Here is a 26337-nt window from a genome sequence, read left to right as displayed (position 1 = left end):
ATGTCACACTATCCTGCTGATATCCTTTCTGTTGCCAAAAGTCACTCCGACTCTCCTTTTCTGGGGACCTCAATACACTCACGTTGTCTGTCACATTTGAGACTACCTCCCTGCTGACCTGAGACTTCTCTCCCCGACATCTACTGCTGGGGCTGCTGTAGTCTGGTCTCCCAAGGACACTGTAGGAGAGGCTCAAGAAAGTCTCCAACACCTCTCCTCTCACACCACTGAAATTCAAAGCTCCAGAGGACAGTAAACATGACCCATGTGTTTAGAAAGTTATATTTTCCAGGTGCCTATGACTTGGTTTCAATGTGTCAGAGTCGTGGGTGTGGAAAATCCTGAATAGTGTGTGTCTCAGACACAGTATCTAATTCCATGTTTACTCTTCAAGCAGACTATTAAGGCCTTGGGATCAAGGAATTGTTATATTCCCAGGATGCCAACAAATATGTGTAATTTGTTAAATGATCACAATAATAAAAAAATGAAAAAAAGAAGTGCACCTTTTCCAAGCAGCAGCCCCGTATTTCCAAATGCTGAGTGGCCATCAATTCCTATAAGCCATTGGCACATGGATTTTCAAATTTCAAATTTCTTTTCAAACTCCTTTTAATATCATCTCTTCTCCACTCAGAGCTACCTCTCTTTTGCCTTCTGGGCTTCTGATGAGGTTACTACTCTCTCAGTTGGCCAGCTGCAGAGCCTCATAGGACTCTTTCTCCTGGGCTCCTGTCTAAGCAACAGCCCATAAATGGTGCCTCCTGTTCCCAACCTGTCACCTCCCTTTCTACAACTCTGGCCCAAGACTGCATTATGCTCAGCTAGACACTCTCTGGAGGACTTCTCTCCTCACCTCACAAACCTCTTCCTAACATGGCTCCCATCTGACATTTCTTTGCTTCTCCTGATGGCTTACCACTTCCTCCCACGTGAAACTCCATCTGCTTGGTTGCACCTCAGCCTTCTCTACAGTTATGGTGGTCAGCTAGCCCAGGTTGTCCAGGATTGGGCTATTCTAGTTTTAACATTAAAAGTCTCATTATCCAGAAAACCCACTGTTCACTCCATGTACGTCAAAACCCCCACTCTGTACTCTAGTCTTTCCTCATCTTCTGCCTACTATGTTTCAGTCATCTTCCACATTCACTGAATTTATCTCACAATTTTCTCTTCCATGTCTTTACTTAAGTAGATCCTTCCAGATTTCTTCTTTGCCTGTGTATGACCTCAAACATTTGAAATCCTAACTCTCTTTCAAAGTACGCTGCAACTAGAGCTCTTTCTACTCCTCGTGCTAATAGCCAATCTCTACCTCTCACTCACATCTGCACCCCTGTTATGTAGCAGGAGAAGCACTCACTCTGCAGGGCTGCAGACGACGTGTAGTAGTTGAACGGCACGCGGGATACTAGGAATTCCTCAGAGAGGCTCGCCAGTGTTCCACTCATAAAGACCGTTTTTCCCACTCCAGCATTTCCAACCAGCATGAGTGGTTTTCCTTTCTTGAGCAGCAACTCAATGAAATACCTAAGACGGGTTGTCTCTGATGTGTGAACCAGAACTTTCTATGAAGGAGGGGGAGACACCAGAATGAGAGAAAGGTCAGACAGAGACAAGCATTTCAAAATTTTACATCTGACCTTACATAGTTACTTTAGAGTTGAGATGCAAAGAATTGTTAGTTCAAGTTAGCAGCCTGTGGGGAGAGATTTCATCCAATTTTCAGTTTTGAATTGCCAGCCTTCAGACATCTCAGCTGGAGAACAACTGGCGAGGACATCCAGGCGCCACAACATAAGCAAATGATGTATATTTTTTGAACCAAGTTTTACCCGATAAAACTCTCTATCACAGGATATCTACCTTCCCCCCAACCTCGTCTGAGGCACAGAAGGAAATACAGTGAACATTCCAGAAGCTGGCCACCACTCTTCAGAAACTGGCAATGCCTTGGCCCAGTTAGATTAAATGGCACAATCCAGCCAAAGAGGGTCAGAGTGGGGAGAGAGTGGTTGAAGGCGGAAGAGGCTTTCAAGTGGAAGAGCCAGGAAGCTGAAGAACTTCAGAAACTTACTATGTATTACCTTGTTAAAAGTTAAAGCTTGATTTTTTACATTTGAAAATTGGCTATTAATTTACTCATATACCATATTGTTTCACAGAGAATTCAAAGTGACTTGCAGGAATTCAACAAAAGGAAAACCACCAAGAAAAATTAGACTCAGGGAACATGGATTAACAAGCAAGATCAGGACAAAGGGGTAAGCAGATGTCGACTGCAGGCAATGGAATTCTGTGCAGGGACTAAAAGCTGACGGTTTGGCTGCATAGACTATTATGGTTTGGATGTGAGTGTCCCTCCAAAAGCTCACGTGTAAGACAATGCAAAAGGGTTTAGAGGAGAAACGATCAGGTTACGAGAGCCTTAATCCAATCAGTGAACTAATCACCTGATGGAAGTAAATGAGTAGTAATTGAAGACATGTAGGATGTGGCTGGACGGAGGTGGGGCATTGAGGGAGTGGCTTTGGTGTATATATTTGTATTTAGCAGGTGGAATCTCTATCTGCGTCCTGATCATCATGTGAGCTGCTTCCTTCCACCACACTCTTCTACCACAATATTAAACCTCACCTCAAGCCCTCAGGAATGGAGTCTGCTGTCTATGGATTGAGACATCTGAAACCATGAGCCCCCAAGTAAACTTTTCCTCCTCTAAATTGTTTGTGTGAGGTTTTCAGTCACAACAGCAAAAAAGCTGACTAAAACAGAGACCAAAATAAAACGGAAAAACTACTAGCAGGATTTATACTGTTCACAAGAAACAGGTGTTAAGTATAATGCATACAGTTCGTCATTGGGTTCGAATACACTGAATAGCAACTGAATCATTCCAAATTGAATCATGACATGAACATTAAGTCTAGAACTCTTTTTATCTCAGTGGTACATAGGGCCTACTGGAAGCTAGTCAGTTCTGTGCCACAATAAAAGGTCTTTTTTTTTTTCCTTTTCTTTAGAGGACAGTTTATATTTTTTCTCCTTTCTTGGTCTCAGTTGTCATCATTTGCTTTCTACTTTGGTTATTGGTTCTTTTCTTCACATGTTAGTTCTATTGTTAACACTATTGTTAACACTTAGTAGATAGAGCTCAATGTATGCTAGATAGTTTACATGTATCTTGTCACATGATACAGGTACTATGGGGAGATTTTTGTTATTATTTCCACTTCAGAGATGATGAAGCTCAAGCTTAGAGAACATAAGTAACTGGTGATAGTGACTAGCACAGCTGGCTAGGAAGTGGTACTTGGACTCCAACCTGAGTCAGTCAGGGCCTAAGCTCCATCTTACCCTCTACATAGAATGCCCTTCAGAACATCAACTCTGGAGCAGAACTGTCTGGGTTCAAATATGATCTGCTGTTACAGTGTGACCAACTCTTCTTAGTTTGCTCAGAATTTCCTACTTTAAAATTTCAAATCTAGCCTGGTGCAGTGGTGCATGCCTGTAATCCCAGTGGCTCCCTATCCATCCCAGAAAGCTGAGGCAGGAGGATAGCAAGTTCAAACCCAGCCTTAGCAACATAGTGGGGCCCTAGGTAATTTAGTAAGACCCCATCTAAGAATAAAAAATAAAAAGGGGTTGGGGTTCATTGGTTAAGTACCCCTGGTTTAATCCCAGTACCAAAAATAAATAAATAAATAAAATTCAAATTTAGTGTTCTGAAACTCCCACAGTCTCAGGCAAACTAGGATCATTGGTTATTCTATATCCACTACCAGCATAGCTATGGACTGATTTCTTAATCTCTTCCTATTTTCCATATGTAAGAAAAGGGCTAGTAACACTCCATATCTTAGGTTACTGTAAAGATTAGTTAATCTATTTAAAGCACTTATGAGAGGCCTAGTGGGGACTCATTATTACCTATTTCCATGGTTTTCTTCTTGGGTATCAGGGATTGAACTCAGAGGCACTCAACCACTGAACCACATCCCTAGCCCTATTTTGTATTTTATTTAGAGACAGGGTCTCACTGAGTTGCTTAGCGCCTCACTTTTGCTGAGGCTGGCTTTGAACTCACAGATCCTCCTGCCTTAGCCTCCTCAGCCACTGAGATTACAGGCACGCACCACTGTGACAGGCCTCCAAGTTTTCTTCTAACACATTAAGAGTCTGTTAACCCAATAAATACATTTGGTACAACTGTGTCCAGAGTAAGACTGCTAGGTGTGAGGACAGCTTTGAGGACTGTGAGGACAGCTCTCTATTGAATAAATGATGCTAACTGATAAGGTGCACCAACTTCATGATACCAATTTTAACGTCTTCAGTATTTTTGATTGATTCTATCATGTTCTCAATCTTCCATCAGCTAGATAATATTGATGAGTAACTAAAATTCAGGTAGTTTGAAGATTTAAAAATACATAAAGTAGACTTAAGGGACATCATTAGTTGCCTCCTCCTTTTTCCCTCCTGGCAGAGTTCCCACTTTATCCAAGCCACCTCTTGCTTTCATCAATGGTCCCCAAAGGTCCATGCTGAAGGCCAGGTTACAGTGTGGCAGTACTGAACAGTGGTGGAATCTCAGAAATAAGGCCTAGTGGGATGTCCTCAGGTCACTGGGGGCAGGCTCTTGAAGGTAATTTGGGGATCCTGGTCTCTCAGCTTAAAGGGGATAGAGACAGGACAAAATTGGGGAAGGTCATGGGACATCTACAAGAAAAAGCCATCTGACTACAATCATGTGTTATCTTTTTAGAAAAGGGGAAAATGACCCCAAAGTTAATTAAGAGATTTAAAAGGGTAGCACTGCCACCTGGGCCCAAAAGGCACAGCCCTGGAGAATAAGGCTGTCTCCTCCTCAGTTTCAGAAGGTGGGCCCCTTCTCTGGCTTCAGTGGGCCTAGAGGCTACAAACCAGGGCCTCGGGGAAGGACTACTGGATAGGGCTATGGGGGTGGGGCTGGAACATTGGGCTGAGCTCAGGGACAACACTACCCCCATAATGGGCCCAGAAGGTAGGGCTAACTTCTCAGTGGGTCTTGAGCCAAAGAGGACTATTCTCAGTTGCAACAATCTAACTGAAGTTGCTCTACTAGGTTTTAAACATTTTGGGAAACTATAACCCCTGTCTACCTTCTGATTTTTTTCCTTTGGAACAAAGATGTCTATCCTATGCCTGCCCACTGTTGTATTTTGTAAGCAGATAACTTCTCCAATTTCACAGGCTAAGGTGTGAGACTTACAGTTAAGGCTGGAAGGGGGAAAGTCTTTGGGGCAGTTAGGATGGGTGAATATATTTTGCACATTAGAAGGACATGAATTTTGAAGACTCAAAGGACAAAGCTTTGTCTTCCTAAAATTTACATGTTGAAGGCTTAACTCCCAGTACCTGAGAATGTGACTTATTGGGAGACAGGACCCTTGGAAGAGGCAACTAACTTAAAATGAGGCCACAGGGTAAACCCTAATGCAACGTGACTGAAGTGCTAATGTGGAGGAAATATGGACATGGGGGAGACAAGGCAGTGTGCAAAGATGTGCACCCAGAGAAAAGACCATGTGTGGACATCCAAGTGCAGGAGAGGAAAAACAAAACCTCCAACAAGCTCATTTGGACTTTCAGCCTCCAGAATGATGAGAAAATAAATTTCCATCATTTAAGCTGCTCAGTGTGTAATGTTGTTATTGAATAAATGATACTAATTCTAGTGAACTAACCTAAGGAGGCTCCTAACACAATGATTAGTGGTGCAAACTGGCAGATTTGAACACACACACACACACACACACACACACACACACACACACGGAAAAGGTCAGTTGAGGACTGGTGTTGAGCTACCATTGCCAAGGAGCTGGCAAACATCCGTAGCCCAAAGAGGGGCCTCACAGCTCTCAGAAGGAACCACCCCACTAACACTCTGAACCTGAATCTCCAGCCTCCAGAGCTGAGCCAAGGGTTCCTGGGGTCCCATTTAGTTTGTAGTACTAGTCCCAGCTCCAGCAAACACACACTTTGGATTTTCTGTGATGTGACCCTTGGTGCTTTCTGATACAAACTGTATTCTATACATACGGCGTTGCTTGAAATGATAAAACTCCAAGATGAATCAGAATGACATGATTTTGAGAAAAATATTAAATAAAATGGGGAAAAAAAAACCCATGAAAGTAGAATAAGAAGAGGGTCAAAGAATAACTCGATCTCAGAGAAAGAAGAAAACAAGATTCATTTGGATTTGTCAGCTGTCTTGGGAATCTAAAACAACCACATTAAGATTAAATGTATTTATTTTATGGCTCACAGGGGGAAGTAAAAGATGAAAGCTGTATTTGAAAAGTGCTAAGAGATTAATGCAAGGTCAGATATAAGAACCAGAGAATTAACAGAACAAGGACTCCAATTTTTTACAAAACACTTGAAGTCTCTAGGAAAACTAAAAAAAAAAAAAGAAAAAAGCTGTTAACAGAATTAAGTTGAAATAAACTGGGAGAAAAAAGGATATTGCAGAAATAAAAGCCTCTCTCACTAATCATTCCTGTACTTAAGATTCTTCTGAGAAAAATGTTATATGCTGAGCATATCAACACAATAATAATTTATCCATCTGGCAAGAAAGAAAGATTTTTTACAAAAGGGCTCAAATACTGCTGTAGCACACACCCACCTGCAGAGGTACATCTGGATCCATGGTAAACTGGGGGATTTTGTCAGCCCAAGGCAAAAATTTCTTAGTTTTGTGGTCCAGATAATAATCAAAGATTGTCTCCTGGGATGGAAACTTCACTGCTTTCATCTCTTTGTGCCACCACCGGCTGAAGTTGGCTGGATAGTCAGAAAGCTAAGCAGAGCAAGAGAAATCTTTATTGCAGCTTTAAAGGTAATTTTGAAAACACCAAAGCCCCTACAAAGCCTGCTCAATACAGAGTTTGCTGTACACAGAAGAATATTCACAAAGGAAACTTCTGGAATGGAATTGAGAAACTCACCAAGTTTAATAAATAACTAGATATTAGTCATGATGAGTGCTACTGCCACAGGGGTAGAAAGCTGTAATTGCCACATATCCATGAGGTACAAACACAGTGGAATAGTTATTAACTTAGAAAGCAAGATAGTTAGGTGGACCTCAGTTATTCAATGAGTTACTGTGCAAATTACTATGCCAGGTACCACAGGACAGTGGTTATGAAGTGCTGGTATTGATTTATACCCATGTTCACACCAATTGATGGGAAAATGAGAAGAATAAGAAAAAAGGAGTACTTTTAAAAAATTGGTAAGATTGATTAAAATACTATCCTTTATTCTGAGTTTATAGATTCCTTAGTCCTTTTGTTGTTAAAACTTTTTTTTAAACAAAACAATGGTACCACTAAATAGGAATTTTATATATGCCTTTACTTAAAAAGTAAATGGATATATAAATTAAAACAAACAAAAAGTAAATGGCTAGCAATCCTGTGTCATTCCAACAAAACAATATTGAAACTTTGTTGATCTTTGAAATTCTGTACCTGAGAACCTCTGCAGAAGGAGAGAGAAATGGAGGAAGGCATGGCTTGTTTAAAGTAAGGCCCAGCGTAAGAGGTCTGGCTGAAATCCTGAGACCAGTTCCCAACTTCCAGGCAGTTTTCTTGACTAAAACATACTTATTTTTATACAATGATAGGTAAAATAGATTTTTGTTGCTAGATGAGGATTTAGACAATAAAGGAAAGGAAATGGCATCTGTGTGCCAATAACAGTCAAAACCCTTGTAAATCCAGAGGGTGACCTGGCCGAGCAACCCAGTCCATAAGATGGACTGACCTAGTGAATTTTGGTAAAATCCAAAAGCATTATCTAAGTCCACTGCTTTAACAATCTTATCTAAGACCTCAACTCCCAGAAAAAATTCTTAAATTTGTTTTTGCTTTGATGACTCTATGTCCTGGAACTATGGCCCACTCTTAGAGTCTTTGCAGGGAGGGCCTCTCCTTCCACCTTCTAAACCTGCCCAGCTCATTCTCCAACCCTCTGCCATTGACAAGTTAATGAGTTTAGACTCGCATTATTTTTAGATGGTAGCATGAGATATTTTATCACCCTAAAAAAATTGGTCTTACACCAAAGCAAACTAATTTGATCTTAATTCATGGACTATCGCTTGCCTGGCACCCTTTTCTGGAGGAAGAAATTTGCTTCACCTAACAATTTCATCATCAAAATTATTTCGGTGAAAAATTTTTATCAATTCATTCATTCATTTTATCAATTCATTCATAAACTAAAACACTTTATTTTTCTATAGTGGGGAAGAAAACAATTATGAACTCCATGATCAGAGTTTACTGGGAAGACATGGGGGTGCACGGATGGAAGCAGAGGCTAAGCCAATGAATTCAGGAGAAAGCAGGTACCATGACCCTTCTACAAGTAGCATTGGCCACTATAAGCTAGGAAGCACTTGGAGATTACAGAAGGGAATTTAACTTCTGACAAGGGTTGTTATAAGATCCACACAGCCAAATGAATACCAAGTTTATTTATAAGTTATGGTAACTAAGTGACAAGAAGCAGAACTGACCCAGAGATTACATCAGCTCTTTATTTTAGCACCTAGAGCAAGTAAACCAACAGAAATGTGGGTCACTGTTGGTGTGATGCCTTCCAATATAATTTCCCTGTTCACATTTGGAAAGACTTGGGATGCCTGAAAACTGTGTGCCCTCTGTTTTTTATGTGAAGATTCAGGGTTATGCATGGAAGCACAATGACCATGATATGTTCTGAGGTACCCTGGAAGATGTGGCCATTGGGGAAAGCAAACTTGGATGGAAATGCTGCTGCTACCATTTCCCATCAGTGGTACACTGAGCAAGGTACTTCACCCCCTGAGCTGACCTTGATCTGCACAATGAGGATACTTTGAAGACTTACATAAAGATGACATGAGAGAAATCCACACGGAGGTGGATAGTGGAGATGAGACCTGCCTGTTTCTTTCACTTTTGTAAATTAGGCTATTTGTGTATATGGAGTGTATGTGTTTATGCAAAATTTTACTTTAAGTGTTTCCCACTGGAACTCAGAAGCCAAGAAAAAATTAAAAAAAAAAAAAAGGGTGCAGGCAGGATAGATTTACTTGAAGCTGAAGGAAAGACCAATGAAAGAAACTGGTGCAAGGCTGACAATGATTCAGAGATGATTATCCTGGGAAAGATCCTCTGTGGGAGCAACTAGAAACAGGGAGCCCTATCTGAAGGTTACTCTATGCCATGCACTGAGTCACCACCACCACTGCTGCTGCCCCACCCTGCCAATTCAGATGCAGAAGCCCCAACTGCCCACACAATGGTATTAGGAGACGGAGCCTCTGGGAGATGATTAAATTTAGATGAGGTCATGATGGGATGAGTATCTTGTAAGAAGAGCCAGCAGAAATTGCTGCCTCTTGTCACATGAGGACACAGAGAAGAGGCCAGAAAGATAGTCCTCAATAAAACCCAATCACGCTGGCACTGTGATCTTGGAATTCCAGCCTCCAGCATGGTGAGAAATCAATTTGTTGTTTTGGCCACACTAAGGTATTTGTTATGGCAGCCTGAGGTAAGCTACTGTGAGAACTTGGGGCAATCTAAAGATGACTGACTCCTGCGTTTTTGCTATACAAATGATAGTGAAGGGACAGATTCAGCAGCTATTTTGTAAGAGAAACTGAAAGATCCTGAGATCACGGGATGTGGAAAAAATGAATGGTGATTTTCCCACATTTTTAACTAGAGCAACTCAAAGGAATATATCACTAAGGTGAAAAGAGATTGACGAGAAGGGGCAGATTTGGGTGTAGGCTAGAGGAAGGGGTGTGTGACAGGCACAGAGTGTGGCTGGTCTGTGGATCAGCAAGCAGCTGTGATGCTCTGGAGGCAGGTGGACACACAGCCTCAAGCTCAGAGGGGTGAGCTGGGCTGAAGGATATGGGCTTGCACTGTCAGCTGAGGTGACAACTGCCTGCCTGCCTGGGATTGCCTCCAGAATGCACAGACTCAGGAGAAGGCAAGGCAAGGCAAGCAGAGAAGAGTTACCACAGCATTACAAAACAATAGGAACCACATATCAACCCCCAACCCTGCAAGAAAAACTGGGCCTATAAACCATTTCTCAACATACCTGATCTCGAAGCAGGGTGCCTCCAAAAGCCCAGATACAAGCAAAGACAAAATAGACTTCATAAACTTCTTTTGGGCTATCCAAAGGTACATTTTCAGGAGTCAACAAACACTCCAAAAGAGTGCAAATGGTCTAAAGAAAAAGAAACAACCATTCATTTGGGGCAAAGAGTTTTTTGGTTTTTTTTTTTAATGGATTCAAAAGACTTCTTATTACAACTCCACTTTATCCTTAGGAGATTATATAATTTTTCAGAACTCTGTGGCTTTCAACATTGGGAGAAAGAAAAATTATTGCCTTGGGCATCTAAGTCAATCCTCCAATTTTTAAAATCACTTTTAGTCAATTTAATACTCTAAGTAAAAAGAAATTATTCAAAAACAAAAATTTAAAATTAATAATCACTGGATAAACCAGGAAAATATATGAACTAGGAGAAAAATAATAATGAACATTTGTCTATTTTCATTCTTTATAAATAGGGATTCATAAGTAACATGGTACTCTGTAATTTGCTTTCTCACTTAAAACTATATTGAAGCTAGGCACGATGGTGCACACCTGTAATCCCAGCGGCTCCAGAGGCTAAAGCAGGAGAATCACAAGTTCAAAGCCAGCCTCAGCAAAAGCAAGGTGCTGAGCAACTAAGTGAGACCCTGTCTCTAAATAAAATACAAAATAGGGCTGGGGATGTGACTCAGTGCTCGAGTGCCCCCGAGTTCAATCCTGGTATGTATGTATGTATGTATGTATGTATGTATATATATCATCTTTCCTCATAGGTAAGTGATAATCTGTAATATAGTTGGGGATGAATCTTTAAGATTCCAGTAGACAGGCAGGCATTGCTAAACCTATCCTCCTGGGGACCCTAGGAAACCCACTTTTCTCTGGCTTTGGCAGCCATTTTTTCCACCTGGTGTCATAAATTTAGAAAGCTGGACTGGCAGTCTTGCCAGTGGCATTTTTTGGACAGCAGAGTACATTTAACCTTGGAAGAAATGCTGTTCAGGAACTTGTTCTTCAAACTCTGCAGGTGAAGCATGTTCAGAGCAATCCCTTCAGTACTGCAGCAAAAAGCTTTACCATATGAAATATAACCAGAGTTAGACAAATTTAGGGCTAGTTTCCTAAAACACAAAATGGTTCTCTTTAATTAGCATTGTTACAGACCCTAAAAAATCAAAGAAATTCTTGTCCCAGTTTTTGGAGGCAACAACAGAATTTGATCACTATCACAAACCTACACAGTAATGCAAGCTCAGCATTGTTGTTTTGTTTTGTTTTGTTTTGCACCAGAGATCAAACCTGGGCATGCTTAACCATTGAGACACATCTGCAGTCCCTTTTATTTTGAGATAGGTCCTTAGTAAGTTGTTGAGACAGGTCCTTAGTAAGTTGCTAAGGCTGGTCTTGAACTTTCGATCCTCTTGATTCAGCCTCCCAAGTCTTTGGGATTAAAGGCATGTGTCATCATACCTGGCTGAATTTTTCTTTTCTAGCCATGAAAGATGGGGAAATGTTTTTTTTTTTTTTTTTTTAAATAATTGAGAACTGTTATATTGTTAAATCTTCTTGCTTGATTTCTGTTTTACATTGTCCATGTTTACCAATTTGAAACAATCTTTTAATAGAACTCATCAATTTGTTATCAAGAAAAACCTCAGGGTTTTGCTCCAAGTAGAAATCACATTGTCTTAAGGAATAGTTAAACAGACCAAATGGTCTCAATGTGATGTTATTAGGTGAACACTCTAATAAGTCATATGATTATTCTATTTTCTTCCATAGAATTTGAAAAACACTTTGAGCTCTGCATCAGCAATTAACAAAATCACACGTTAATCCTCATTCTCAAAGAGTTAATATACTTTAATAATTTTTTTTTTTTTAAAGAACTGTCCTATACTGGAATTTCTTAAAGACAGCCATTTTAAGTCACTCTCTTGTACCCTATGGTCTCGAATTCTTATAACTAACTAGAGAAAACTACTCCATAAGATAGCAGCTTACAAGGAGCTAGGGGTAAATGCTATTTCTGTATACTACAAAAGGAAGAAGTGAGAGCAAAAGTCACATTAATTCCTACTGACCTATTTTCACACTACTCTTGAATGAAAAAGTTCACACCAGAGAATCGCACAAATACACAAGTCAACTTGAGAAAGAACACGATCATGGTTCTGCAAGGATTACACCAGAGGAAGTCTAATTAGGCTAACCACATAATTAATTCATTATGAATAAATTCAGACCTGCTTTCAGAAATAAATTATACCTCAGATAATTACTGTTGAATACTATCGTTTACTTAATTGGTGTGTGAATTATCCAAAAACCTGAACTTTCCCTTCTTATTATTCCTGCCACTATTTCTAATTTAGCTTCAAACAAAATTTGGTAACAGTAACTTAGTGGTAACAAAGTAGTTAGAAACCAATTTTGTTCCTGCAGGAAAGGGGAAAAAAAAAAAAAAAAGGTTTCAATTGTGACCCTTTTGTGAAGTTGGATATTTCCAAGGGCTGGGGACAGCTTTTCTTCACGCTGAGATTATGATAGCAATCTTCATTTCTGTGCACCGTAAATTATTTCCTTTTGCTTCCATGACAACAAATCATACATACCCTTCACTCTTACCAGCTGACTTACAAGGAGGATCAGAAAATTATCCCAGGAATATTACAAAATCTTCATGCAGATTGACATGTAATCAGAAATATTTTGGGGAAGGGGAAGTCTGTGAGAAAAAATTAGGATGCCCTCCCTTACTCACTGTTGGACATCTTTAATTGCACAGATTCATTTTATCCAAAATATATACTGAGGCTGGCCCCAGAGGTGTACACCTGTGTTTTCAGCAACTCTGGAGACTGAGGCAGAAGGATCACAAGTTTGAGGCCAACCTTAGCAACTTAGCAAGACTCTGTCTCAAAGTAAAAAATATAAAGGGCTATAGATGTATCTCAGAGGCAGAGAGCCCCTGGGTTCAATCTGCAGCACTAAACAAAACAAACAATCCCAAACAACCTTCTCTGCGGAAGTTACATAGGAGTAGAAAACTAAAGCTGCTTGTTCTTCTAATTCTGTTCCAGGAATATGATGACTCCATTAATACATTCAGCACCTGCTACATGCTAGGAACTATGTAAATCTCTGGGCATAGGAAAATGAATATGGCTTCAGCCCTTTGGTTCACAATCTTGAGAAACTGACCACAAACCCAAATGACAACACAGTGCAACAGCGTGTGATAGGGGTTTGCAAAAAGTTCCTGGGAAACCTGGGTCTGAAGTAGGAGCATCCTAACAATCCCAGAAATCTTTCCACCTTCCTATGCAAGGAAAAACATGCGCTGTCTTGATCAAGCTCCATCAGGATTCTGGATGTCAGATAGTGTAACTGAGGACAAACCTGCACCAGGCTATTCTCTGGAATTGAGGTGATGGTTTTAAAGCTTGTTCTCAGCTTATCCAAGCATGCCGGAACATATTTATCAAAAAGAATAGTTAAATTGGCCTTTTCTGATTGATGCTGCCTTCTGTCTATCCAACTGGCCACATACCTGAAAAGACACACAGAAAAGCTTTTACTGAACACCAGGCTTGAAAAGCAGAATTTCACCACGTGCAGAGCTCCCCTTAACACAGCTTGCTGCAATACTTCAGGAATCCCTTTAGTGGGGTCATTCTGTTTCTCAAAGCAGAAATATTTTTAAATGGCCCTTTAAAAACTTGCTTTAATGGCCATTTTTAACTTAATGAAAAGAATGCAGAAGAAATTTCTAATAGCACTTAGAAGCCAAACACAACAGAGGGCAAAGGAGGCCATTATACAGCATTTAGAAAGAAGTGCAGTCTGTCATTCCCTCAGGGACAAACTGTTTTCATGGAGGAGGCCTTATTTATGACAATAGCCAGGCATTTTTCTTGATTAATTTGGCATCAATTATTTAATAATGAGAAATCAGTTACAAAAGAGGTAAAAATTCCATAGGGACAATTTCAAGTGTCCTCCTTTTCCCCTGGACTCAACATTTCTGACAACCAATAGCTAATAATGTGTTTCCAATCACAGGCTCTGAAGTAGGATCTCATGATTTTATAAATTTATTCACATATGTATGTATATCAATCTTAAGCTTATAAAATTTTAATTTTGATACATTAAATACATCTAACATATTAATAATCTATGTATTAATACAGCAAACATGACTTAGTACCACCCAGAGTAGTCTCTGGGGGTGAACTAAGAGTTGCTAAATGAAAAATAATCACTGAGGAAGTCCTGATCCAGGAGGAAGCAGAGCTAAAAAATACACTCTGCAGCTAGGAGGACAGTGTGGCCACAGGCCAATGTAGCTACACTTTGCTTTAAGCAAATCAGATTTCACATTTTGAATACTGTACAAAAAGCTCACTTTGCTTTCCACAACACTTCATGGTAGGGTTTATTAAATAGTCAACTATCTTACACCATGGTTAGACTTACAAAATGTCAGATGTCAAAACTTTTGCAGGTCTAAGAGGAATTGTTCTCATGGAAGTCTGGTTAGGAGAGTGATTTGATTTAGGAGAGTGATTTGATAAAGTTTATCTCAATGCCTGTGAGAGTGGGTACCACAGAACAATGCAAAGCAGGTTTTTATTGCTCATCAGCTGCCAGAATAGAATCTTGGTATCCACAGTTTATCATGGGAGCAGGGGAAGAGGACTGTGCAGGGAGACAAAACTCTAAAATTCAGACTGCCTGAATCGTCATCCTAGTGCCATCATTTTTTAACTGTGCTGAGACAATAATAGTAAAGACTATCTTCTGAGAACTGAACAAATATAAATGTACAAAGTACTTAGATTACTACCTGACATATAACAATTCTCAGTTAAGGTTACTAATTAGCAGCTGGGTTCAGATCTTGCCTCTTCATCTCTGTGCATTGTGAGTGAAGTAGTGTCTGGTAGGGTACAGGAATTGGCAGCTGTGATTGGTATAAAAAATATATGTCCTGTCTCCCCCCAAATCTCTTCCAAGTGTGTGAGGGAGCAGAGACATTGCAAGAATAACTAGGAGTAGTAGCCTCAAAAATAGCCCCAAAGTTTCTGCATTTAGGGATAGGTAATTACTATTCATTGAGCCACAGTGGTAGTATCCAAAGTCCCAAAGGAAATTGACCAGACCCATAAGCAAATGATGATCTTGTATAAATGGCCTCCACAAGTGGCATGAAGGAAGCAAGCTCTACCAAACCAGGAGACCTAGTAAGAAGAGATTCTGATCCCCACAAGAAGGACAATGAGTGACCTCTCTTAGGGGTCAAATATGCCACAGTGCATAATATGTCAACATTCTCAACAAGTATAAACAGTTTAAAATTTCAGAGAGAGATTATTGCTAAACTTTCAGAGTTAGGAATAAAAGTAGATATTTAAAGGACAGAAAATTTATAAGGAAAGACCATTATCTTCAGCAGTGGCAAAACTGAAGACATAGACCTGTATTTGTTTCCAATTCTTTCCATTTCACAAAAAATTCCTTTTAATTTATAAAAGATGCTATAGATTTGATCATGATCAGCTGAAATGTACCACTATCATAGAATGTAAAATTGAAAATGATATCCTAAAATTGCATTTTTATCCCTTGCATACCTAAGAGATTGCCCACACTGGAGCCGTGGCCTCAGGAAATCCCTGCCTAGTGATGCCCCTTCATGTATCGTCTTAATGCCAATTTCTAGGTCACTAACAGAGTGTTTGACTTTGAAGGATTTATGAATGAGGTCCACACTGTCAGCTGTATTGTTTTTCCCTCCTCCAGAAAAGCTCTAGTTTTATTACATGAAGTCTAAATCCCTGAGGTTTGGAAATCAGCTACTAGAATCTCCAGGTCTCAAAAAACTTTAAAAATGATTACTCAACGGTCTGGAACTGGATCTTGTCAATCAGGTTAGCAAAGTCATCAGACTAAGAGTCTGCTCTGAGGGCTGGGAATGTGGCTCAGTAATTTAGTGCCCCTGAATTCAATTCCTGGTACCAAAAAAAAAAAAAGAGTCTGCTCTGCATGGCAAGCTTCAGGTTTGCTTTTCACGGTGGCCTGGAAGAGTGGCCCAAGTCAGCAGGGCATGCTGATTCACAGTGTATGCCCTTTATTTCTGAATCTGTGTACTAACAAGTATATATATTCTTCAAAGACAAGAGAATGCAATTGCAGGTGATGTCATCTGATGCAAGGCAGAGAATTAGTCACACAAAGCTGAAAGGACATTTTAAGCTGAAGTAATAGAAGAAAGTAATGATCTGAAGTTGTGGCTCTCAAAAGTTATTAATAACCTCTTTTGGAACAAACTAATTCCAGATATAGCTCCACCTTTTCCTTTTGTTATGCACAAACTAAGGAATACATAGTTTAGTAAATCCCATTTGCAATGTGTGATACTCACTTTCAAATAATTTTAATTTCAATAATTTATAGCTGGGCACAGTAGTGGGTGCCTATGATCTCTGCTACTCAGGAGACTGAGGCAGAAAGATCACAAGTTCATGCCACCCTTGGCTATTTAGTGAAACCTTGACTCAAAAAATGGGGGGAGGGGTGAGCTGAGGATGTAGCTCATGGTAGGGCATTTGCCTAGTAAGTACAAGGTCCTGGATTTAATCCCTACTGTTAATATACTATATACTATATAATTACAATTGAATTTTAAAATTTATTGCTTGTTTTCCCTTTCTGTATATTTGCATGCCTTTCTATTAGAAAAAAAAATCCATCATTGATTATATCTTCAGAAATTGCCTTTTAATTATCTTCTGTCTCCATTTCTTAAGGTCCTAACAGACACATGTACTGTTGAGTAAACTTCCAGTAAACTTATTTAGAATTGAGACTTAAAATACTATTATATTTCTGCAGCTGATGTGATTTTAAGGATGTTGTTTAATCTGATATGGTCCATATCTGTAAAGTATGACAGAAATTAATTTGAAGGAGCTCATTGAATTTTAATTAAACACATTTTTTTTGGTTTGTTTTTGATACTAGGGATTGAATGTAAGGGTGCTTAAATACTGAGTCACATCCCCAGCCCTTTTTTTATATTTTTATTTTGAGATAGAGTCTTCCTAAATTATTTAGGGCTTTGCTAAGTTGGTAAGACTGACCATGAACTTCTGATACTCCTCCCTCAGCCCCCCAAGTCACTGAGATCACAGGTATGCACTTTAACAAAAATGTTCTAATAAATTTAAGGGATGTTGTCACAATCTTTATTCCCTAAATGGTACCCTACATGGATATTAGGAACATAGTATTTCATAAGTCCTTCTGCCCATAGTTCTTTCTAATATAAGCTTGGAAAATATATATCCTACTTTTTTTTTTCCCTCAAAGAGCCTAGACACAATGACACACTGGTAGCAATGAACTGATCTTGGATTCTAAATACCATTTTTACTAAAAGTCATTCCTTCTAGTTCCTTGGAGGAATGGTTGATTTGGGTCTCAAGTGAGGAAAGTCTGAGATGAAACAGAGGCATCAAAATATCTGAAGACTTAGGAAAAGTGAAAAAAAAAAAAAAAAAAAGAACACAGATGAGACTAGCTTGATTATCCTCTTGGCAAAATTTATGACAATTGAGAATACAAAAGAATCTTGGTAGTGGGTCATAATCCACTGAATTAAAAGAAAGAAATCAGACAGAAAATAATAGGAAGAAAGTAAAGACAGAAGAGAATCAGGTCCAAGAAATTTCTTCACAACAAACTGTCACATAATACATGTAAATAGAATGACTGAGCTAGGAAATCACCATTTACAACCACTAGTGGGACATCTTTAAGACACTTGACTTGTTCTTTCCAAAACTGTAAATGCCATGAAAGAATAAGATGGGGGAGTGTTCTGGGTTCAAGGGGACAATGGAGACAATGCATCATCTTCGAATGCTAGATTTAAAAAAAGGAAAGGGGACAGAGGAAATTACTGGGATATTTGGCAACATTTGAAAATGATTATTAGGTAACATTAAGAATAAATTTTTTAGGTGTGTTAATTATATTGTGTTCATGTAGAAGGCTATCTTGGCTTTTAGGAGATAAATGATGAAGTATCTTAATATCTCCAACTTACTTTCAGATATTTCTGCAAATATTAGTAAAACATATTTCTATGCCTATGAGAGAGGGAGGGGGAGGGAGGGGAGACAGAGAGGGAGAGGGCAGGGGATATTAGCCACAGAGTAAGCAAATGTAAAATGGTAACAGTGGTGACTGTAGGAATAAGGTCTGTGGTTGTACCTTGCATCTTTTCAATTTTTCTATAGTTCTGAATACTTGGAAACAAAAAATTTGGGAAAAGTGAGACCCTAGATATTAGTTTGGAAAGCTGGGTTAATAAATTTAATTGATCTCAGAAGTTAAGTGGATACTAAATGAATTAACACATGCAAAGTTATCACATTATTACATTAAAATAAGGTACTAAACTATCCAATAATTATGGAGTGAAAAAATACCCTAACCCTGAAATAGCCATTTTCTGGGGGCTTACTGAAATGTTCTGGCAATGGGAGGTAAAAATATCCTTTAGAGAAGATTCTCATTGTTTTCGAAAGTAACTAGGCTAGACTCTTAGTCACACACATGAAAATTAAAACCTACCCATTCATTTGAGATAAGACAAAAAACTCTAAAAAGTGAAGTTCAATGGTGAAGAGGGAGCTCTTTACCTCTAAGAATACACATTGGACACCTCTATCAGCAACCTGGGACTTTGATGTACTGGATAAAAGTCCTTTTTTAAATGGGATTTAGACCAAGCTTTTGTCAGCACAAAACTCCACACAATGTGATTGGAAGACCTAGGCTTTGTGAAGGTCACTGTGGAAATCAGACCACCCCAGTAGGGGTGGGGGACTCCTCTGAAGGAAGTGAAAGCTACCACCAGCACAGACAGCCCAAGGTCTCTGTGTGGGAGAGTCAAGGGACACTGGAGTGACTCCTTCAGCCAGCACAGAAGCAACTCCAAGAGGTGCTTTTAGACATCTAAAAACCACTCCTGCCCCAGCCACATTCAGGTAACTCTGTTAAAACAGAAGAGCCTGGACATGGTTCTACTTTGCTATCAAATTAAAAGAGAAGACTTTCGTGAGCAAATCAGTACAAGGAGGAGCATGTTAGGTGGCATCTGGCAGGAAGCAGAGGTCATCCTCAAGTGAGGATGACAGGGGAGGATCCAGGAAGGCGCTGGAGTAGAGAAACTGGAAGGGAGAATGCTAGGTCCTGGGTGTGTTGCAGTGTGGATCTGGAATGTCCCCCAAGGGCCCTTGTGTTAAAGACTCGCTTCCCAGCCTGTGGTGCGACTGGGAGGAGGTGGGAATTTAAGACTTAGTGGGGGTCCAGTGGGAAGTTTTAGGGCTTTGGGGGCATGCCCTTAAAGAAGACTGGGGTCTCTTTCTTTCTTTGGCATCCTGGCCATGAGGTGAGCAGTTCTGCTCCACCACATGTTGCCTGATGCACTGCTCACCACAGGGCGAAAAGCTCAGGGGCCGAGGGATCAAGGACTGGAACCTCTGCAACCATGAGTCAAACAAACCTTCTCTTTTCTGTTTTTTATTTTTGAGGAGGATGCTTACCAGGGATTGAACTCAGGGGCACTCAACCACTGAGTCACATCCCCAGCCCTATTTTATATTTTGTTTAGAGATTGGGTCTCACTGAGTTGCTTAGTGCCTTGCTGTTGCTGAGGCTGGCTTGGAACTCGCTATCCTCCTGCCTCAGCCTCTGGGATTACAGGCATGTGCCACCACGCCTGGCTCCACACCTTCTCTTTCATAAGCTGAAATTTGTTACAGTGACATAAAACTGACTACCACAGGGTGATAACAAGGAATGGGTACTGCACCTGTGCCTGCTGGGTCATGAGAATGGAGGTCTACCAGAACCTGGAGTGAAGGCACCTCATGGAGAAATTCAAGAGCAGCCGTGACCTGCAGTTAAGGGACACAGTATCCTAATGTGACCCTGCAGGGAGGGAGCCCAGGAAATAAATAGCCTGACCTCACCCTCCTCTCTTCCTCTCATTTCCTGCCAGGGCTCCTCATTGGCCAAATAAACCAGAAGCCAGAGGGCAAGAAGCCCAGTGATGTAGTTCATGTGGGACAGCTTCCCAGGGCACAGAGCAAGCAGAAGAGAAGGGAGAGTATGTCTGTAAAGGAACACAGAAGATATCTGACACAGTACATGTGCCAGGTAGCACATGGTTACCTGCAGAATTCAGTGGTTCCTACAATACAGAGTAGAACTGCTGCAGGTGACAAGTGACAACCAGCACTAACTGGAAAGTGTAAGTATTTGAAAAGTAAGCAAGTGGGCACAAAAACTTGGCCTTAATCAAAGCATTTCCACTGCTCATATATGCATATTATGTGCACAAACACATATATGCCCATTAATTTACTTATATTTAAGTGCATCACATAAGCTGTTATTTATTCATTAATCCAACAAATATTTACTGAGTTTGTATCATCCAAGGTGTGTGGACAAGGCAATGTTCAAGTAAAACTGATAAAGACATCCAGGGGCTAATTTAAAGTCATCTAGTGAGCCTTAAATTTAATTGTTAATATCGTCCCCAAAATCATAATATTTAGCTTTTGAAACCTAAGATTTATTTAAAAAATGAAAATGGAACTTGTATTGACATTCTCCAAAGTAGATATGCAAATGTAAGCACATGGAAACATGCTCTATATCACTAATCATTAGAGAAATGCAAATCAAAATGATAATAAGATACCACCTCCCACCAATTAGCATGGCTACTAAAAGGAAAGATGAAGAAAAAAAAAAAGTATTAGTATTGGTGAGAATGAAGAGAAATTGGATACAGTTTTCTTGTGCATTGTGGGAAGGAACGTGGAATGGTGCAGCCCCTGTGGAAAACAGTATGAAAGGTTCTGAAAAAAATTAAAAACAGAATTCACATATGATCCAGCAATTCTACTTCTGGGTATGTCCTTAAAAGAATTGGAAATTACATTGGTGAAATAAACCCACCACAAGAGGACAAATGGTATATGATTCCATTTACATAAGATACCTGCAATAATCAAATTCAGAGACAAAGAATGAAGGCTGCCTGGAGCTAAGGAGAGGGAGGAATGTGAGTTGTTGCTTAATGGTTACAGAGTTTCAGTTTGGGAAGCTGAAAAATATCCTGTGGATGGATGGTGGTGATGGTTACACAACAAGGTCAATGTACTTAACAACCCTGATCTAACTGTATACTTAACAACGGTAAATTTTATGGTAAGTATATACATATTTTGCCATAACAAAAAAGAAATTAAAGAAAGACTCACGGATTCCAGCCCAAATCTTGTGGGTTCACATATAGAATACCAGCTCTAGAGACAGTTGCTGGGGTTGCTGTCCTCAAGTGATGTATCTCAAACAGAAGCCTCATGGAGGGAGTGAGGGCCACCCGCTCATTGCTGGCTAGGGTCAGCACCTGGAATGAGCAGCACAGCAGTCAACACTGGCAAACTGTCATCGGGAGCAAGAGAAATGGCTGCCAAATTAGCTTCCACAACCAACGGGAAGAGCCAAGGGCTGCAAGCTTAGCATCCCCAGTTAGAAGCACATCAGAATCAAGACCTAAGTTCATCTCTGAGGTGGTCTGACTGACCCTCAAGGAACAAGATTGCCTAAATGGACTTGTAAAGGCCAACCTTTAAATAACTGCTGTAATTATTACCAAGAAAAATGTAAGTTGACATGATCAGCCTGAAGACCACAAACAATAAATATTCTCCAGAATCTGAAACCCCACAGTTATTCATTGTCCTATAGAAACTCATGCAGGAATGATGACCTCAGACCTGTGTGTTCTGATGAACAAGGTATTGGTTCAGAAAGCAGTAACCACTATTAACGTAAGGTGGTTACTAATTCTATTCTGGAGAAATGATGGCTACTGATTTCTCCATCCTGTCCCCAAGAATAGAGTTCACATTGCTTAACTGCTATTTCACAGGCCAGTTCCATCATGTTTGGCTTTTGCTGGGATACTGATTAACCTTGGCAATATGCTTAGGGAACATTTAAATACAGTCTGTAAGTAAAAGGAACTAGCTAATTTCAATAGCTAACTTCACCTATTATCATATAGCACAAACTCATTCTTTTATACTCTTAAGTACTCTATATTTAACCAAAGATCATGTAAGATATAATAATGTATGCCTAGCTCTTAGAAACTGGTGAAATGTGAAACTAAATCTTACATATATATCTAACTTTAAAGGAAGTTAAATTTGTAGTAATAAGGAGAATGTGTTACTTTAAATTTTTGTGAAATTAAGAGAAATATGAGGAAAATGTCATTTATCAAAATAGTGATTACATGAGGAGAGCACTGGATTAACAAGTACAAGGTGGAATTAACATTGACAAGTGACTGGAACTCTTTATACTCTCAAGAGCTGCGTTTGTTATTTAAAGACTGACACTGCAGTATACTCACTTTGTTATCATCCATGACCGTATTTAGTGATTCAATCCACGTGGGGTCAATATCTCCATCCAGGACTATCCACTTTGGATCATCATGCATGAGATTTGCTTGTTCTCGCAGAATGAATGAGAAGAGACCTATAAAGTAAGGGTAAACACTGCTAATAGAAAATGGAGTTGAGTGCTGCATATTTCTAAAATAAATTTGTATTATTTCTCCAGGAAACATTTGTATTAGCTGTATAAAAACAATTTTCCTGCTTTTTTTCTTGTGGGCAATATATAACATACTTTGTGCTACATGTGGACTTCAGATCCAATTCTACCATTTACTAAAGAGCAACTTTCACCTCCTGTGGAGGAGTCCTTACCTTCTATGACTGAGCTTTGCTGTATGTCAAACATGGATAACATTACTTTCCTTCAAGGACAGTTGTGGGGATTTAGAGAAGGAACCATTCATAATACGCAAAACTTGGACCAAATGAAGACCACCCTTTCCCATGCACATATTTCAGTCTCTGTTTTACATTACATATTAGTTTATAACATCTTTCTCTACTTTTGAAACAATATATAAAGGGCATAATTCTAAAGCTAAAAAAGCACTCAGAAGTACCTCTTTGACATATTTGGTCATTGACATTTTATTAAGTTTTCATTACTTCACAAGAATGTACAGATAAAAAAAACATTTTAAACCCATGGTCCTCTTTGCCATTATGACATATCTGTTGTGTGTCGCCCAGCATGTTTAATAGTTGCTGACTTTTCAAACTCAATAATACCAGGATGAACAATCCTGCGCTAGTGCATGCGTGTGATGTGTGTCCTCTGGGAAGTATTTTATGTAAAAGTAAGTGACAGCATCTAGTAGAACCTGCCACCAGGATTTATACAGAACCCAGCAAACTTTTCTAATAGTCCCTGATTTGAACAGCTTCCACAGATTTTCCCAAAAAAAAAAAAAAAAAAACAGAACATGGTTTTCTCCCTGGCATCACCTTTTATAAAAAGAAACTAGGTCTGGCACAGTGGTGTATGCCTGTAATCCCAGGTACTTGGGGGTGGTGGAGTACTGAGGCAGGAGGATGGCAAGTATAAGGCCAGCCTGAGCAACTTAGCAAGACCCTGTCTCTAAATGTAGCTCAGTGGTAGAGTGCCGCTGGGTTGTTCAATTCCCAGTATTATTTAAAAAAAAAAAAAAAAAAAAGCCAAGCAGCAGCAGCAGCTAGGCTAAAAGTAAAAATGGTCCTAGAGATGAAGAAAGGAGCATATACAAGATAGGAAGATGAAGAATGACTGTGTGTCCTGCTTTACATTAGGTCATCAGGAAAGTTTTCTCTGATGTGATATTCAGTGAGACACTGAAATAATCTAAGGGAGCGAGCCATGCAGACATTCAGAGAAAGAGCACTGGGGATGGCAGGAGCATCAAGTACCAAGGCTGTGACGGGAAGATGCATGGAACAGCCAAGAGGCTAGGACTGATGATTACAGTAAGTGACATGCAATGTGCAGGAAATAAAGTCAGAGATGGCGGGGGATACCCAATCACCAGGCTGTGGGAAAAGATTGGATTCTAAGGGTGATGGGCACCCACTGGAAACTGTAGCCAACAAGTAACAACTTGGAGTGACCCTCTGACATCCGTAGGGAAGATGTGCTGAGGGAGACTGTAGAGCCTTGACTATGTGACATCATGGAGAAGGTGAGAAGGACTGGAATTCTATAAATATCTATATTTTAAGGTAATGCCCAGGGGATCTGTTGTGAGCTTAAATGTAGGTGTCAGAGTGAGAGGACCTCAAGGACAACACCAAGGTTAGTGTGCTTCCTGAAATGGGAAGACATGAGATTTTAACCAGAGCATCTGCTTGTTTGCAGATATAGGCAGCACCCCTGATCCAAAATGCTCAGGACCAAAAGTAGTTCAGATTTCAGATTTTCCTGGATTTGGGGATATTTGCACAGGCTTGACCAATTAGGCAACCTTAATCCAAAAATCTGAAGCAGAAACATGCTCAAAAGGTTTCAGATTTCAGACCATTTCTGATTCTGGATTTGAGGGCAGGAAACATGCACCTTCGACTCCTGTCTCTGGCAGCTAAAATAACACCTGTCTGATCCTTAGTTGGCATCTTCTATCAGGCACTTTGTTTCCTGAAGCATTTGTGTTGGCTTCTCTCCTAGTTTATAAGGAGCTCTTACATCAATGATGTAATATAAAACACCCAGCTCTTGGTACAAATCTGCTGAATGCAAATAATTTACTCGTTCAAATCTGGCTTTAATTTATACGTTACAAAGCTGTTGGGCTCTACAATATTTCCAATAATGCCAACACACAAACAGTAAATCTGTAACTATGACTAAAATTGGCTTGTTCTGAAAAATGGCTTTCTGGGTAGAAAAAAAAATTTCAGCACTTCAAAAGGGAAACTACTACTTGCCATCTTTCCATTCTCGGGTAGCATGATGTATGAAACCAAAGAGTTCATCTGTTGTCACAGCTTTAGGGTTTAAGTCATTCCAAACGGGTTTCTGTTTCATGTTGACATATGTTCGGTTCAGTGTTCTCAAAATCTGAGGGGAAGAAAGAGGAGCCAAGAAAATGAATACTAACGGAAAAGATTTCCAAAGGGTTTTCCTTATTTACTATATGTTACCAGATATCCTGTGTACAAAGATTGAGAATGGTGGAAAAATGGACACATGGTGCATTTCCATCTTGACAAGTTTAATCCCACAAACCTGTAGGGAGACAGTCAGTTCACCTGATTCTTTATCATTTAGACTAGAGAAAGTCACTATCATTTGAGATTATTACCCATGGTGCAAAATGAAGGACTCTATGTAAGTAAGTATTCATGTTCATGTTTATAAAATCATCCTGCCAGAATTATTTAGATCAGTTATTCCTCAAATTTAGCCCATACCATGACTTCCCAGAGGATATTAAAACAGATTGTTGGGCCCAGAGTTTCTAATTGGATAGGTATATATAAGGTGGTAATTTGCATGTCCAGCAAGGGCCCAGGTGATGCCCATGATGCTGGTCTGGACATACTTGAATGACTCAGTGACCCAGAGCAGTGATCCTTTAGAGGAAGTTGTCTTGACTTGGGGGAAGATGAATTAAGCTACTGGGCTTTTAGTGATTAGAGGGCCAAGATGCAGCTAAACACCTCACAGTGCCCTGTACAGCCTCCTACAATGAAGACTTATCCAGTCTAGGATGTTACTAGGGCTAATGATGAAAAATCCTGCACTAGACAATGAGAAAAAGAAGCTTAAGGATATAAACTTATAGAATAGATGCTTAGAATGTGTCTGCTTAATTAAAGGTCACCTTAACCCAAACATTTGCCCCAGCTATCCCTTTTGCTTTCTCCAAAAATCCATAGCTTTTTTTTAAATACTTACCATCATGACCTACTCCTAGGGGTTTAGAAAGACTGATAAACAATTGCCCAGGACCTTAGAATGGTAAGTTACTAAATAGCATGGCCCCAAACTTCAGTGATCTGGTTTTATCAGCTTAAGTACATGTTGAACTGAATAGGTAAAGACTAGATGAAAGAAATTAAATGCCTTAGGAATAGTAAGCTTATATTTTTAGAAACCATTAATCTACTGGAAATTATAGAATTTAAT

At 39.7% G+C, this 26337-nt stretch overlaps 1 protein-coding gene across 8 annotated transcripts in view; it reads right to left on the bottom strand.

Annotated features, from left to right (window-relative positions):
• Positions 1-26337, bottom strand: part of Dnah11 (dynein axonemal heavy chain 11) — a 305840-nt gene that overhangs the window by 145529 nt on the left and 133974 nt on the right. For all 8 annotated transcript variants that reach the window (XR_007346137.1, XM_048799700.1, XM_048799695.1 and 5 more), the window contains 7 exons: positions 25134-25266; positions 22691-22818; positions 21528-21676; positions 13579-13729; positions 10168-10299; positions 6683-6856; positions 1364-1568 (listed from right to left, as the gene is read on the bottom strand). Coding sequence is in view for 7 of the 8 variants with exons in the window: in XM_048799700.1 (XP_048655657.1) it covers positions 1364-1568; positions 6683-6856; positions 10168-10299; positions 13579-13729; positions 21528-21676; positions 22691-22818; positions 25134-25266 (1072 nt within the window). In the remaining variant the exon portion in view is untranslated. The remainder of the gene's footprint in view (positions 1-1363; positions 1569-6682; positions 6857-10167; positions 10300-13578; positions 13730-21527; positions 21677-22690; positions 22819-25133; positions 25267-26337) is intronic.

Source organism: Marmota marmota, unplaced genomic scaffold (assembly GCF_001458135.2).
Source record: "Marmota marmota marmota unplaced genomic scaffold, marMar, whole genome shotgun sequence".
NCBI classification, from domain to species: Eukaryota; Metazoa; Chordata; class Mammalia; order Rodentia; family Sciuridae; genus Marmota; species Marmota marmota.
Note: the sequence above shows the minus strand (reverse complement) of the source record. Positions and strands in the feature narration are given on the sequence as shown.